The 17,482-nt window shown below is 36.2% G+C and overlaps 1 protein-coding gene across 1 annotated transcript in view; it reads left to right on the top strand.

The window, feature by feature from the left end:
• Positions 1 to 17,482, top strand: part of CNTNAP4 (contactin associated protein family member 4) — a gene marked incomplete at both ends in the record, with an annotated part of 283,127 nt that overhangs the window by 75,949 nt on the left and 189,696 nt on the right. Inside the window, one exon of the mRNA XM_083353791.1 lies at positions 6,195 to 6,305. Coding sequence (XP_083209917.1) covers positions 6,195 to 6,305 — 111 coding nt within the window. The remainder of the gene's footprint in view (positions 1 to 6,194; positions 6,306 to 17,482) is intronic.

Raw genomic sequence — 17,482 nt, 5'->3', positions numbered from 1 at the left:
TCCAAAAATGGGCTGGACAAAATTATTGGCACCCTTTCAAAATTGTGGGTAAACAAGATTGTTTCAAGCATGTGATGCACCTTTAAACTCACCTGGGGCAAGTAATAGGTGTGGGCAATATAAAAATCACACCTGAAAGCAGATAAAAAGGAGAGAAGTTCACTTAGTCTTTGCATTGTGTGTCTGTGTGTGCCACGCTAAGCATGGACAACAGAAAGAGGAGAAGAGAACTGTCTGAGGACTTGAGAACCAAAACTGTGGACAAATATCAACAATCTCAAGGTTACAAGTCCATCTCCAGAGATCTAGATTTGCCTTTGTCCACAGTGTGCAACATTATCAAGAAGTTTGCAACCCATGGCACTGTAGCGAACCTCCCTGGTCGTGGATAGAAGAGAAAAATTGATGAAAGGTTGCAACGCAGGATAGTCTGGATGGTGGATAAGCAGCCCCAAACAAGTTCCAAAGGAATGCAAGCTGTCCTGCAGGCTCAGGGAGCATCAGTGTCAGCGCGAACTATCCGTCAACATTTAAATGAAATGAAACGCTATGGCAGGAGACCCAGGAGGACCCCACTGCTGACACAGAGACATAAAAAAGCAAGATTACAGTTTGCCAAAATGTACTTGAGTAAGCCAAAATCCTTCTGGGAAAACGTCTTGTGGACAGATAAGACCAAGATAGAGCTTTTTGGTAAAGCACATCATTCCACTGTTTACCGAAAATGAAATGAGGCCTACAAAGAAAAGAACACAGTACCTACAGTGAAATATGGTGGAGGTTCAATGATGTTTTGGGGTTGTTTTGCTGCCTCTGGCACTAGGTGTCTTGAATGTGTGCAAGGCATCATGAAATCTGAGGATTACCAAAGGATTTTGGGTCGCACTGTAGATCCCAGTGTCAGAAAGCTGGGTTTGTGTCCGAGATCTTGGGTCTTCCAGCAGGACAATGACCCCAAACATATGTCAAAAAGCACCCAGAAATGGATGGCAAGAAAGCGCTGGAGAGTTCTGAAGTGGCCAGCAATGAGTCCAGATCTGAATCCCATTGAACACCTGTGGAGAGATCTTAACATTGCTGTTGGGAAAAGGCGCCCTTCCAATAAGAGAGACCTGGAGCAGTTTGCAAAGGAAGAGTGGTCCAAAATTCTGGGTGAGAGGTGTAAGAAGCTTATTGATGGTTATAGGAAGCAACTGATTTCAGTTATTTTTTCCAAAGGGTGTGCAACCAAATATTAAGTTAAGGGTGCCAATAATTTTGTCCGGCCCATTTTTGGAGTTTTGTTTGACATTATGTCCAATTTGCTTTTTTTCCTCCCTTTTTTGTTGTGTTCCAATACACACAAAGGGAATAAACCTATGTATAGCAAAACATGTGTTCCTGTAATACTTTTCTGTGAGAAATACTTGATTTTCTGGAAAAATTTCTGGGGTGCCAACAATTTCGGCCATGACTGTATATGCAGTGTTTCTCAACTTTAATAACTTTTAAGATGTGTGGACTTCAGTTCCCAGAATTCTCCAGCCAGCAGGCTAAGTGAGGAATTTTGGGACTTGAAGTCCACTTATCTTAAAGTTGCCAAGATTGAGAACATTGCTTTAATGCAATAATCAATATCTAATGAGAATTGCTTTGTGCTAGTCAACAATCAGAAGTTTAATTTGTCATACTATATTCTTTGTTCATTAACAGCATATCACAAGATTTCCATCTGGGAAAAAAGCAACATTGCCCTTTTTCTGTGAGCATTCAAATCCATAACAAAAGGGAGAGAAAAGCCTTATTATGTGTTAGCATTCCATTGCTGTGCTTATATTTTTTTTTAAGAAAAAGAAAAATATACCATGAGTTTTGCCATTATAAACTTTATGATTCTGCTGTAGTCACTGTTCCCTGAATGTAGTAATTTGCATTTGAGAAGAACTTCAGAAGTTAAAAGAAAAAAATCTTTCAAGTTAAGTGTACATGGAATTGCTAGCTGAATGGCTTGCTCTTCAAAGATGAACGGGATTATTCTGGAGTACATCAAGTGCTAAGAATGTGCTTATGATTGAGGCTTTATAGCATGGCCCAGAATCCACCATTGGGAAAAGAAAAGTATGGAATTCCGGGTGTAAATAGACTTCATTTTATTTGAAAGCTACAGATGCCAAATCTCTCAAGCATCATCATCCTTTTGTATTCCAGAAGGGGAAAAGAGCTAAACCTCTTTCAATTTTTTTTATATGCATCTTTTGCTGCCATGCTTTTGGAAAAATATATTCTTGCTCTTTTTTACATCTGCACTGCAATTACAAGATATTATAGAATATGGTGTTTAGATAAATTCTGCAGGGTCTAATGTGGTGATGGGCCAATATTTATGTATAGGTTGATCTACTCCCTCCTGCGCTTGTATTTTATCTCTCCTTGACCTTTCATTTTAATTGCATTTCTGCCTCCCCCACTTCTCCTCCCCTGCTAGACAATGTTCTCTCTCCATTTTTCTATTTTGGCTTACTCTGCTCATTTTCAGACATATGGTTTTTAAGCTGCTACTATTATAAGTAAAGTCAATATACATCAGCCTCTGGCTCCACTGGTACCATTAATAAATGCCTGTGTCTCTCATGTGCTCCTCCGTTTTCCCTCCCTTCCTTCTTTTTTCTCCTTCACCCTGAAGACTGCTTGAGTTAACCCTCCAACCTTCTTCAGACTTTCAGCCTGCAGTCTGAAAAATCTCAAAATCTGCTTCAGTTTTCCCACTAGCTCTTGCAGATTAACGTCCTAGTAATTTTGTGAAATACATATGGGCTTTTTCCCTGAGCCTTATCCAGTGCTGTTATGTGCTTGCAGATGATGTTAGCTCTATCTTTAGGAGTAGCTGACAAAGAAATCTGAAGTGCAACAAGGAATCTAACTGGTTAGTGATGATCAATTACTGATCAATCTAGTTTACTTGTCGTGCCCTCAGGATTAAGCAACTCTCATCTTAACCTACCTTTCCACCACCTGCTTTGCCTGAATACTCAATACTCTGAAAAAGCATGTTATTGGAATAATGAACTTTGAAGGGATAAAATTGCAGTTGAGAATTATAGATGATATTATTATTATTATTATTATTATTATTATTATTATTATTATTATTATTATTATTATTATTATTATTATTACTATTATTATTATTATTATTATTATTATTATTATTATTATTATTATTATTATTATTGATGATGATGATGGAAGGAACCTTGGAGGTCATCTAGTCCAACCTCCAATATTAGAGCATTCACAGTTCTGGAGGCGGTTGTTCCACTGATTAATTTTTCTAAATGTCAGAAAGTTTCTCCTTCGTTTTTGGTTGCTTCTCTCTTTGGTTAGTTTCCATCCATTGCTTCTTGTCCTGCCTTCAGGTGCTTTGGAGAATAGCTTGACTCCCTCTTCTTTGTGGCAGCCCCTGAGATATTGGAACACTTCGATCATACTCAATTCCTGCAACCATCCCCCTTATGCTGTAGCCTCCAGTTCCCTGATCATCTTTGTTGCTCTTATCTGTACTCTTTCTAAAGTCTCAACATCTTTTTTACATTGTGGTGACCAAAACTGTATGCAGTATTCCAGGTGTGGCCTTACCAAGGCATTGTAAAGTGGTATTAATACTTCAAGTGATCTTGATTCTATCCCTCTGTTAATGCAGCCTAGCACTGCATTGGCTTTTTTGGCAGCTGCACCACACTGCTGGCTCATATTTAAGTGATTGTCCACTAGGACTCCAAGATCCCTCTCACAGTTGCTACTATTGAGCAAGGTACCACTTATACTATACCTGTGCATGTAGAATTTATGTATGTATGCACAAATCTATGAACAACTTCTGAATTGCCCCAAGTGCTTGAGTGTCGCATAACAGAGTGAGCGCCTGTTACTCGTCCCAGCTTCTGCCAACCTAGCAGTTCGAAAGCATGTAAAAATGCAAGTAGAAAAATAGGGACCACCGCGGTGGGAAGGTAACAGCATTTTGTGTGCCTTTGGCGTCTAGTCATGCCGGCCACATGACCACGGAGACATCCTCGGACAAGCGCTGGCTCTTCAGCTTTGAAACGGAGATGAGCACCGGCCCCTAGAGTTGGAAATGACTAGCACGCATGTGCGGGGGAAACTTTACCTTTACTTTACCTTTAATTATTCAGTAATGATTTCATGTCTATTTTATATCTCAAGCAAGCCAAAAAACATGGGCAGAACAAAAAAGGCCCACTTAGTTATTCTGTCTATTCTTAATGTAGGCATCTTTTTGTCAAAACAGTCACCTAGAACAGGGGTGTAAATCTGCCAGCCCATGGGCCAGACACGTCACCAGGAAACCACACCGAACCCATTCCCGGCAATGAGGAAAAAGTTCTGATACATCGTGCAACATCACGTGACATTGCGAGTTTGACATGTCTGACCTAGAACAACACCAAATACACTGTATTTTATACTCACATGCAAATAATATATGTGTAGTGATTGACTGATTATGTGCTATCAAGTGTTAACTCTTAGTAGCCATATAGATAGATTTTCTTCAGGTTAACCTGTTCATAGCCTGACTTTTCAAGTCTTTTAACAGCACACCCATTGCCACTGTTACTGAGTCCATCAACCTTGTTGCTGGCCATCTTGTTCTTTTTTCCTTCTTTCTTTCCCAGCAGTAAAGTCTTCTACAGAGAGCTAAGTCTTCAAATAATATGCCTAATTTGACCCTTGTCATTTGTAGCTCAAGTGACAACTCATGGTTGATTTGTTCAATGATTTACAGAATTTGTTTTGCAGGATCCAATCTGTTTTGGTCCCTGGAACCAGAGGTTTAAGTCTTTCAAGCTTTTGGACTCATGCTGGAGCCCATCCTTGGGGAACTTCTTTTCACCAGAATGTGCTCTGATGAGAAAGAAGTCATATTCTGGTGAGAGAGAAGTTCCCTGAGAATGGGCTCCAGTATGAGCCCAAAAGCTCAAAAGACTAAACCTCTGTTGATATACCTCTTTACCTTTATATTCTATTTTCTCTATAATACGTGATTTTTGTTTCTTCCTTAATTGATAAGCCAACCACCTACCAGGCTTGTTTGCATTACAAAACGTATTATGTTTCGCATAACGCAAATTAGTTGCAACCTGATCAGCCATTAACATATTAAATTGCTCTTTCAACATATTTATGGAAACCCTTAATCTATTATATGATGGGTTCAAAATAAAAGCTTTCTCCTTCGATTTAATCTCTTCTTCAAGCTCTGGAGAAGATGGATAGATTATATTCAGAATAAATATGGGAGTAAAAAGTTCCATTTAGCCTATGAGTAAATTTTAGAATGTTATTATTATTAATAGTTTATTATAGTGGAATTTTTATTTGTTTTAATTATATGGTATTATTATTATTTTTAGTATTAGTATTGTTTAATAACTTGGATATTGTATTGTTTAATAACTAGGATATTAATTTATGTTTTATTATTATGTTTACTTTTAATTGCTTGTATTTATGTTAAAAGGGAGTTAAAGCGCATTATGAACTTGGTTATTTATATAGTTGGTTAGTGTTAGTTAGATTATGTTTATTATATTTGTAACCCTGTACTCAGCTCTGGGAAGTGGGGGAGGGAGAGGGGGGGTTAGGGGGGTTGGTTTTGGGGATTATATTGTAATTTTTATAAAACTTTTCAATAAAAAAAGACTAAACCTCTGGTCTTGGTCCTGGTGACCAACCCAGATTGGATCCTGCAACATTATTCATATATTTGTCTTCCTTTGTGGATATTTGTTTACTTGGATGATTCTGTGTGTATGTTTGTGCGTGTTGGTGTATTTGTGTGTGTATATATATAAGCTAAAACTTTATGGGCAGATAATTGTTGTTCTGGCCATAAACAGTTGCTAGTAAACTCTCATTTATGAAACCTTTCTTCAAAGTTAGTTTAGAGAAAGGAACATAGGAAGAGTCAGAAAATCCAATAAATTGACCCATGGTAATCTAATGTAACTGACAAATAAAAAACTCCAGCTCAGTAATGGCAATTGTAATAGACTCAAAACAAACAATGTGAGACGTGATCAGAGAAAGATAAATTCAATTCTGGTGTTTGCAATGTTCTATTTTACTTATTGTTTTTAGAAGTCCTTATTTTAAATGTAGAAGCCTGAAGCGTGATGTTTTTTCCCCAACAGATCATTGTGATGATCAACTAGTGTCAGCCTTGCCTCAGTCATCATTCAGCAGTTCATCAGAACTGTCCAGTAGTCACAATCCAGGATTTGCAAGACTTAATCGACGAGACGGTAAGTGTTCCCTTGGTTATTCTTCTTAATTTCAGAAAGTTTACAAAAGAGATTTGTGACATCAAGTGAATTGTATGTTAAATTAAAATGCCAAAATAGAAGCAAGCCTTTATCAGTACTCTGATATATTTAAAAGTAAAGGTAAAGGTTCCCCCGCACATGCGTGCTAGTCGTTTCCGACTCTAGGCGGCGGTGCTCATCTCCGTTTCAAAGCCGAAGAGCCAGTGTTTGTCCGAGGACATCTCCGTGGTCATGTGGCCAGCATGACTAGACGCCAAAGGCGCACGGAACACTGTTACTTTCCCACCGTAGTGGTCCCTATTTTTCTACTTGCATTTTTATGTGCTTTCGAACTGCTAGGTGGGCAGAAGCTGGGACGAGTAACAGGCGCTCACTCTGTTACGCGGCACTCGGGATTTGATCCACCAAACTGCCGACCTTCTGATTGACAAGCCCTCAGAAGCCACAACCTTTTCGCCTAAACACAGATGGGAGATCATCTGCATTCTCTATTTCAAATTTTACCGGAAATGCTTTGTTATCACAGATTTAGAGTGTCAATTTGCAGTCAAAGTTATCCAATCTGATTCACTGGGCTGTGCATCCTATTTTACAGGCACAGCAGTGGGAGGCAATGGTAAAAGGCGAAATGTTTTTGCTCTGACAAGTGAGCACCAGAAAAAAAGAAACCAGGGAACAAGTGGATTATGAAGGACACGGATATGGGAGTGGGAAAGGGCAGGCTGTTTGAGTATCTCTCAGATTATTTCAAGGATATATTTCTGCAAGGCATCTTCTTTTCTATCAATTACGAGGATTTCCTGACCACTCAACCTTTTAAGATGTTTGTTAATAAATGTAATTTGCGGTGCACGCACATTAAATTGCAATGAAATCTGGCAAATATCACCATCTGACAATCCCTGGTCGTTCTTTAGCCAATCAGAATGGAAACCTCATGCAGTCAGCAGGAAGGCTGCCCTTGAAGCTGAGCTGAAAGCTACAGTGGTTCAAAATGCAGCACCTGCTTGCTGATGAATGAGAGCTGTCATAGCAGGAGAACAGTACACTAAGGAGGCTGTGTTGGCTGTGGATCCACCTAGCAGATAGGCCTTCCCACCTATTTGGCCCACTAATTAGAATAACATAGGGTACTGAAATGCTTTGCTGAAGTTATGTTCCCATAATCTATTCAGAAAATTATTCAGTCAAAAAAAGAAATGAGGTTAGTCTGAGAAATTTCTCTCTGATTTCAATTTGGCTCCTTCATTCTGCTTTTGACAACTGTTGGTGGGACACATATCCTCTTCTCAGAGAAGACTTGAGCCAATAAGAACTTTGCTGATATTTTATGTAAGTGTCGCTCTCAGCAAAAAAGAAAGAGATTGATTTCATTTAAAATGGGAGTTTTGCTATTCAGATGGCTGGTCAACAACAGGCTTAGATTTAATAGGCTTTTAAATTAATCTGCCAGATAGGAAAAATATCTTGAATAAGCAAAATTGATGCTTTTTTTTTTTTACAAATCAAAGACCTTTGCAAATTCTCTCATATACTATGGTAGGTATCACATACCCTTGAGAACTGGGAAATGCTAAGAAGATTTATAATATATCTGGCTAGTTAGAATAGTGTGTGTGTGTGTGTGTGTGTGTGAAGCTGATAAGGTAAAGCAGAGGTAGGCATTGAATTTCAAAGACCCCCAAAAGAGGGAGAAAAGGTTTCCAAAAATACTGAGAACGGAGAGACCATAAAATGAAAGCAACTCACTCCTAGTTTTTAACTTATTAGAAGAATGTCCAGTTTCATATATGAAGCATTGATATCATTTTCAAATTATGGTAAGCAATTATTCTACATTATTCTATTGTTTTATTAAAAGATATTTTAGTTTTTTTCTTATTAAAAAGTTTTATAAAGGTTACAATACAAACCCCAATCCCCAAACCACCCCCCTCCCCCTCCCCCACTTCCCAGAACTGAATAAAGGGTTACAAAAATAACAATCAAAATCTAAATAACATTAACCAACTATATACTGTATGTAACCAAGTTCCTAACACACTTTAACTCCCCTTTAACATGAACACAAACAAGATAAAAGTAAACATAATAATAATAAGAACATAAAAAGAAAATAATATCCATATTATTAAACAATACTAATAATAAAAATAATAATAAAATATAATAAAAACTAATAAAAATACCATAAAAACAAACTAATATTAATAATATCATTCTATAATTCATTCATAAGCTAGATGAAACCTTTTAGTCCATATTTGTTCTGAATATAATCTATCCATCTTCTCCAGACCGAAATGTATCTTTCTTGTGAATGATCCTTCAAATAAGCAGAAATCTTAGCCATTTCTGCCAAATTTGACACCTTAAGTGACCAATCTTCTATAGTAGGCAAACTATCTTTCTTCCAATATTGACCTACCAAGAGCCTTGCTGCTGTTATCAAATTCAACACCAAATTTGATTCTTTATTATCATAATCTATAACAATACCCAATAAAAACAATTGTAGAGAAAATTTTATCTTTCTCTTAAAATATTCTACATTATTCTAAATTGATCAGGTCAAGTGCAGACAAGCCAATGTAGGTGATCCGGGGACTAGAAATGAGAGCTAGAAATAGAAGTTAAAATTGTTGGGTTTTGTCTTCAGAAAAGATGACTAAGCCAATTGTGGGAGAACTCTTTACATTTCTGGAAAGATGTCACACAGAAGAAAATCAACCTGTGCTGTATATTATCCTTGAGTATAGAACACATGAAAATGGTCATATGTCTCAGAAAGTCAGGTTCTGATTGAATGTTTGTGGGTGAAGGTGGTGGACTTCCTTAAAGTAGAACCAGGTACCAAGGAAAGTGCTTACTGTAACTCCCTTTCAGTGTTGCATGTGTTCAAGCAAAAACTGGGGTACTTTTCTGTGAAGGATCTTTTAATTTGGATTTCTGAGCAGGAGTTTGGACCCAAGTGCTCCTTCCAGTTATATGATGCTGATTCAATTCTTTTACATAAACAAGAATTCATGAAAAAAACCATGGGAAAAACCATACAGTTCAACACAAATCTTCATTGGGGACTGTTTTTTTTTTGGGGGGGGGTATCCTGACATGAATCTCTCTCCTGATATGGATAATCAGTCACTCTTTTTTTTATTAAAGAGTTTTACAAAAAAAAAAAAGGTTTTACAATACATATCCCCAAAACACGCAACAAGGCACTTCTAAGAATATGAGATTTAAAAGACCTATCCACCTTTTTATCATAAAGCAAATATGCATGCCATCCATATACCAAATCCCAACCCTCAAGGTGAAGTATTCTCTTATTAGTTAAATTAAGCCAATCGCTAACCCATGTCAAGACCCCCGCATCATAATACAGTTTCAAATTTGGCGTCTTGAGTCCCCCTCTTTCCCTAGTATCTTGTAGAATCTTAAATTTAACTCTTGGTTTTTTCCCCACTCAGATAAATTTATTAATACCCTTCTGCCATTCATCAAGGTTGGCATCCTTTTTCAATATAGGTATCATTTGAAACAAAAAGAGAAACTTCGACAGAACATTCATTTTAACAACTGCGATTCTTCCCAATAAAGATAATTGTAATTTTTTCCAATTATTTAAATCCCTTTGTATCTTCAACCATAATGTTTCATAGTTATTCTTATATAATTTTACATTTGAAGCTGCAATATAATCAGTCACTCTTGTGCACCATATTTATTGATTATTAATATTTATAAATATATTTGCATATTCTATATTTAAGTTTATGTTTTATATTGATAAACATATACTAGAATTGTGTTTTTGTGATTAGATTAGCTCTAATTATTCCTATTTATTCATCCTGTTCTGTGTGTACTGAGCAAGTAAATAGTATAATTATCTAGGATCCTTCCCCACTTGCATTGAATCATAGTACAAATATACCCTGGTAACCACTTTTTCCTGCCATATCCTCATTTTTATCTTGTCCTCATCCTGTACAGGCAATTAAACTTCTCCTTAGTAGTTTTGACATTACCATACTCATCACTTATCAAGCTGCAATGGTTTTATCATGTATGCAGTCTGACACTTTATACCGATCATTCTGACAGTAGTTTTATCAGGGCACTGTCCACTTTAGGCTGGTGTGATTCCAATTCCTGAATAATGTCTTCCAATGTAAGAGCTAGTTTTCAAATTGATGCAAAATTCAGGGGTCTTGAATCATATACAGACCTCCCTGTTATCAATGAAGAGAACTGTCTCCTTCCCAGTGCATACTAAAACTCAGGAGATGTCTGTCCTTAGCTAGATTGAGATGCATTGGATTTAAAGGGAAAACAATTTGCTTGTTGGAATTTTTCTATCATACATATTTAGTCTTAATTAAGAGATTGCTAAAGAGAACTCTATTTGGGCAGTCATGACTGGCGAAAGAATAACTTTGGGTTCAGGCAGATTCAAAAGATTTGGTAGTTATTCTGATTGGGCAGAGGGAAAGTCTGGTTTTTTCAAACTGGGGTCCACCCCTTACTCAAAATCAAGATATAAAGAATTATTCCAATTCTGCATGAAGATAAAGTAATATTTATAATCAATGGCAGAAACTACTAACGTGTGAAATCATGGCTTATTTTGCCTAAATTCTACATGTTTTCCCAAAACTAGAGGATTTCATTAGACTAGTATGTCAGCACACAAACCCATAATCTCCACCCAGAACTGAATATTCTTGGAAATATCAATGTGTTGGTATTAGTCATGAATTTGTTTTAATACTATTCCAGATGACATGCTCATATTCCTACCAATTGTGAGGAACAGGTTTGGAGGGTGATTTTACAAAGGGACCATACTGAACCCATAGCTCAGCAAAATAGGATTTGAGTAGAGCTGAAATTTAATGTGAGAAGAAAAAAAGAATATTTTATCAAGGCTTCATAATCAAGATGTTCATGATATTATTCCATAAAATTTGTTTCGTTTGAGGTATAGTAGTTTTTAAAACTTGATTCAAAGAATAAAAGCTTACGTCTACAGATCAAAAAGCAGGTGCTGGTATACCATTTAATTTAGGTCTAGACAAATCTATCAGTTTTATTGCAAATGTTACTGGCTATCCAGATAATCTAGTGTGATAATATAATATAATATAAAATAAATGAAAGGATGATAGAAAGATGGAACATAGTATCTAGTATACAAATTTGATTTGCTTAGGACAAAGCAATTTGTCATGTTAATGAAATTTAACATAAGATTTAAAACCATGAACAAATTCCAGATTTTTTCTTTATTATTAGCTGTAGTTTAACAATTGAAATATTTGGTTTTAATTTTGTACATTTTGAAAATGTACCCATGAAAAAAGAGAAAACTACAAAGTAGAGAAATCACAGGCTAGATCTAGGCTCACTAATTTGAAATAGGTCTTGGATGTAAGAAAATTGCTACTGAGCCTTTAAGTACTATCTACAAAAACTACCCTGTGCTTACTGTAACTTATTGATTCTTTTACTTCTTGAAAGTTTCAAGTAGGAAAGAAACAATTTTCATTTCTGACCAACTCTTTGAGCAGGTGAGAAGTGCAAACTTAAGCTTTAAGGTCAAAGCATAGTGAAAAGGCCGTAAGGAAAAATATGTGCTATTAAGTGAAAATTGGATCTATTTTCTCTATACCCAAGTCAAGAACTGTTTGCTTAACTTTGTTCAGGGAAAAGAAATATTGAAAAATCACGTTGAGAAGTTCCAGAAAGAGAGAATTCTACAAGAGGAAATTAATTTATTGGATAAAGTTTGCTGAGCCATAAACTCATCCCCAAAGTTTGTCTCAATCAAACTTGCAGGCAAGTTTCTCAAGTCCTACAGAAGTATATTTAGCATACAACAGGAAATTGCAGTGCTTTCATTAAAAGACTTCAAAGTAGAAGTAAAATAATAAAAAAGTCCACTGGAGGAAGATGGCAAATAAATTTAAATGAACAAATTAAAAATCCCAAAGTCTGATGTCATAAAATTGCAGACCTAACCAAAACCTCAGAACTGAACTGTCCCTGTTGTAAACCAGTTCAAGCATCAATGTAGTACATGGGTATACAGAGAAAGCAATGTGCAATAAATATCTCAGGTACAGTGTCTAAGCAGCAAAAATCACACACACAAAATCTGTCTGACATTCAAATGTAATTTTAAACAGAAATAGTTAATGTTCATTTGGGAAAAATATGTTTTCAGTAAGAAATCTAGCTGTTCTCCAAAGTATTTTACTGTATATGAGAGTATACAGGAAAGCAGAATCATTGCTTGTAAACTTTGAATGAGCCCAAGGATCAGTAAAGTAACACACACATACAGAGAGTGTTTGGCTGTGTGTACTTGTTTAATATATACTGTCAACACTACAAACGAATTTGGCTAAAGCCATTTTCCCTTTGTTTTTGGTTGCCAAAGAGTTGCGGGGGGGGGGGGAGAAATGAGTATTTTTTAGCTTAATCAAAACAATGAACCAAGGTCATTGCTGATTGCATTTTGGTGGGCTAAAGTTTCCATTAGAAAGCCCACTCAAATAGTTAATTGGGGGAATGTAATTTATGACATATTACTGGGGTGGGAAGTTCAACTTTGTAACATTGTAACCTTTGGGAGGGAACTTCAGTCTTGGTTTCACTTTTGATTGTGCCGATATTATGTAGCCAAATAAATATGTTCTTTAAGGAAACTTTTTTGCCTTGGAGTTCTCTTTTACTGGTCTTATCTATTGGAATCATGACATGCACATTTAGATTTTCGTTTTCGTTTTCATTTTTCTCTTTAAAGTTACATCAGAATTTCCTTTTCCCTTTTTTTCATCGGCTACCCTTTCTAATCTTCAAACCTATAAATCACAAATTCATTTTCTCTTTTTTTTCCAGCAAAAAGTCCATAAGGGGTTTCCAGTCACTAAAAACTGTAATTGTTGACCTTTCTCTAATCAAACAATTTAATTTTTCCATCTCTGCTACTCCTGTCATTTTTATCAACCAATCTCCATTGTGGGTATTTCTGAGTCTTTCCATTTTTACTCATATGATGGGAGAGTGTTTCTCAGCCTTGGCAACTTGAAGATGTCCAGACTTCAAGTCCAAAAATTGCCCAACCAGCTGAGCTACAACAATGGGTCATTGTTTTATATAAAAAATAACTTTAAAGTTATAGGGTAATGTAGATTTCAATCCCTTTAACCTTATATTTTCCCATTGTTCCATCAATGTGTTATGTCCAAAGTTCTTAGCTCATTGTATCAGTCTTTCAATTGTTCTTCCATTTCAAATCTCAATAAAATTGTGTTCAGCTAGGTTGGTTCATCATTTCTACATAGTGTAACTTCAAAATTATGTCTTCTACCATTCAATTCAATTCTAAATGTCTCATTATCCACATTAAATCTTTCGCTTAATTGTGCATATGAAAACCTTTGAAAAGTAAATCCCTCTGCAGCAAGTTGCTCTCTTGAATTCATCTTACATTATCCATATTCCTGTTTCATCAACACTCAGTCATGTAACCATTTTTTCTTACAATTTCATTCCATTAAAATAATTCTTGTGCTGAGATCCATAAAAGCATTTTGGGCACAGTTTGGGTTTACATCTATTCCCAATATGTCACTTTTAATATAATGATTCTTAAAATCTATATTAACTTAATTTTATTGTACCACTGAAAACCATGGCACCCAAGCCTCAGATCGTGCCTTTCTAATTCTAAAATTCTTTTCCAGCAACCATTTAGTCTAATCATAAAAGATTATACACTAAAGAAACAGAGGGATCATAGAGAAAAAAAATGAAACATCAGAAATAATTGTTAAAATTACAGTACTTTGCTTGTAGTTATGGTTTTAACATAAAGCTTCTGAGATCTGTTCTGCACTGAAAAGTTATTTTTCCATTAGATCCTTTGCTGCTTAAAGCAGTCAGAAAGTATTTGATTCCCAAATTGTAGTAGAGAAAAGAATGGAGAAAAACAAAGGAACCACATGCCACAGCCTTGCACAGCACTATAATATCCTTATGCAGAGTTTCTAAATTCAGGTTTTTAGCTAATTCAGCTGGTAATAATATCACTGATATAAAAAGTCCCCTTGAAATGTCACAGAGAGATCCATGACTAGGTTTCATGGTTATGTTTTTCATTTGTCAACTGTTAATAGCTGTCAAGAAACAAGCAATTCAGGATTAGGAAATGGGTGAATTCAGCAACCTATTTGGGGCTTAGTCATATTTAAATCTCTACAATCCTATGTAAATGTGTTTGCCTTCAAAATAGGGAGTTTCAAGTATGGGCACTTGGAAGAGTTTAGAATGTCAGTGAGATATTTCTGTGGCTTTAATTTGCACTGACAGATTCTAATTTTTCAAAAATCACTCATTTTCATAGCTCAGTAGAGAATCTAAGCATATTTCAGTGGAAACGAGTTCAAAAAGCTTATTTCTATGTATAGTGTACAGTGTTAAACTGCATCAGAGTATAAGGAGATTAATCATATTTACACAGAGAATTTTTTTCTCCTTCTATGCATAAGAATGGAGTCCTACATATTTATGTGTGAGTAATGTAGAGACTGAATTGCATGCAACGTCTTTACATTAATTGCCTCTGACTGTAGAATGAATAGTTGTCTTGAATGTTTTTGAGGTAAACAAATCTCACATTAAAGTTAGGTAGAAATATATAAAACAAAAAGGATTTTCAGAGATAAACAGGCAGTTTGTAACCCTTTGAACTGTGGAATGAGAACATTTCAGAATATGATCATATTTTCTGGCAAGGTTTGAGATTGGTCAGTTTATATTAATTTTGTGGGAGGCTTCCATATGGTGAAAATGGAAATCAGGAAAATATTTACCTATTATCTAGGCACTGCATATTTAGTTCCTTCCCAAACAAAGGCCAAATTCTCTCATTTGAAACAAGGTAAAGAAGAAATACTACAAATTTTAGTACAGGGTATCTGAGGAGCCATCTCTCACCAATGGGAGAAGAACCATCCCACTTGTGCCAATGGCAGAGGCCTGCTATGGATCCCATCTGCTAAAGTATTGAAGCAGGCAAGATCAACGAGAAGAGCCTTTTCTTCTGTGGCCCCATTCCTGTGAAACATTCTTCCACCAGGGGTAAGAACTGCCCCCTCCTTTTTGGCCTTCTGGAAGGCAGTGGTGGGATTCAAATATATGAACAACTGGTTCTCTGTGTGGATGCTACTTGCGGAAGTCCATTCTGGGCCTGAGCAGAAGAGATGACTGACAGGGAAAGAACATCTCATCCCCATTCCATCCATCTGTTGGCTCTTGTAGGCATGGTTTTAGCACATATTATTTTAATGTCAGTTCATTTTTATCTCTTAATTATTTTTCACATTTCTATCATTTGTAGCCACCACAGTTACCTTGTAGGGGAGATGGGTGACAGAGAAAATAAATATATAAATAAATTTAGTGCTTTATGGATCCTCTTGCTTTAGCAATTGTATTATTTGAAGAACAAAGGTATATTGATCAAGAAACAAAGATAATGGATGGCTATCAAATCCATCAGGATCCAGCTGCCTTGTATATTTCCTCTTGTTATAGATGTAATTTTTGTGATTATTCACAGAAGCTATTTCTCTTAGTTAGACTTAGAATTTATTATTATTATTATTATTATTATTATTATTATTATTATTATTATTAACAATAATAAAGTTTGCCTTGTTTAAAGTGCTGGGGACACAAACACTGAACCTTTAATAATATAAGCCCTATGCCAGTTGACTGATCAACTCTGTGATGATTTATTGTACTGTCTCATTATGAGATAGCAGCTGCTGCTATTGCTTTGATATTAAGCCTTAAGGAAATATTAGGTTGTGGCAATTTCATAAACTTGAAGTGCACATTGTACTTATGAGATGAAATGGTCAGAAGCCTTAGGAACACTTCAACATTGCTCTTTAAATCTGACCTTGAAAAAAGAGGCAGTCTTGAGGAAATAAATGTGTAAAAGAAATTTAAGAAGATCTGAGTAAATAAATGGTACAGTGATTCCTTCTTTTCATGCCTCTGTTTACTATTCTTTTAAAAATGACTGACTTGCTTATGCAAAGGACAGTTTTGTTTCTAGGAGGAGAGTATCTGTGATAGAAAAATTCCCTGAAACAACTTGACAGAGTATCATGGGAGGTGTGGTAGGTGCTTTATCTTCAGCAAGGAACGCGCGAGACAGCTGGCTCAAGTAACCACCATTTAATGTAATGTGGAACCGGGCGCTGACAGGCTTTCTGCACCGACATTTATATTCCAGCTGGCACACTGGTAACCAATCAGAAACTTGCCAGTTTCCCACGGATTGGCGAGGTCCAATCCGCGGCAGCTGGCTTAGACAGCTGGAGCTGTTACATTAGCCGCGCCTACGCTGTCTCCACGGTTTGACAGCTGAGAGCTGTCAAACTGCTGCAGCTGCGCATAAGCTTCGGCAGCTTTGACACCTGTCAAAGCTGCCATGTATTCAGGCCAGCTTTACCTCATAACCATTTTGTAAAGTACATAACCATAACACATTAATACATATCAGTAGGAACTATGTAAACTCCTAGATTAGGAAGGGTTCACAAAATAAGCATTAATGTTTATTTGTTTTTGAACTACATAGTTGCCTCTTCCTTTAGGACATAATATGGATGACCTTGAGTTTTTCAGTTCAGTTGCCTACCGCATGGTTTCAGCCTTGTATTTTACACACACTAATTTTAATTATGCTATCTACAACTATGCAAGTTTATAGTAGTACTATTGCAACTGAAACTGAACATATTTTGAACATATTACCTACCTCATGACATGGTCACGTGTTGTGCCCATCACATGACTTTTTGACGTGGTCAAGCTGTAACAGAGATTCAAGCTAAAATAAAGAGATTCAATTATAAAGTGCAGGATACTGAATCTTTTAATGTAATTTTTTGTGTGTGGAAGTCTTTTTCCTAAACTTCATTTTTAAAAACATGACCATGACTTTCTGTGTCTGAAATGGCAGGGAGGAATGATCTAGGACAGAGGAAGAAGAGCAATATCTGACAAATAAAATCTAGATCCAAAGGAGGAAAGGGGATGAGGGTGATGAAAATGTCTCAGAAAAGTCC

The sequence above is a fragment of the Vipera ursinii genome (genome assembly GCF_947247035.1).
Source record: "Vipera ursinii genome assembly, chromosome: 2".
In the NCBI taxonomy this organism is placed as follows: Eukaryota; Metazoa; Chordata; class Lepidosauria; order Squamata; family Viperidae; genus Vipera; species Vipera ursinii.
This window is presented reverse-complemented; position numbering and strand designations above follow the sequence as displayed.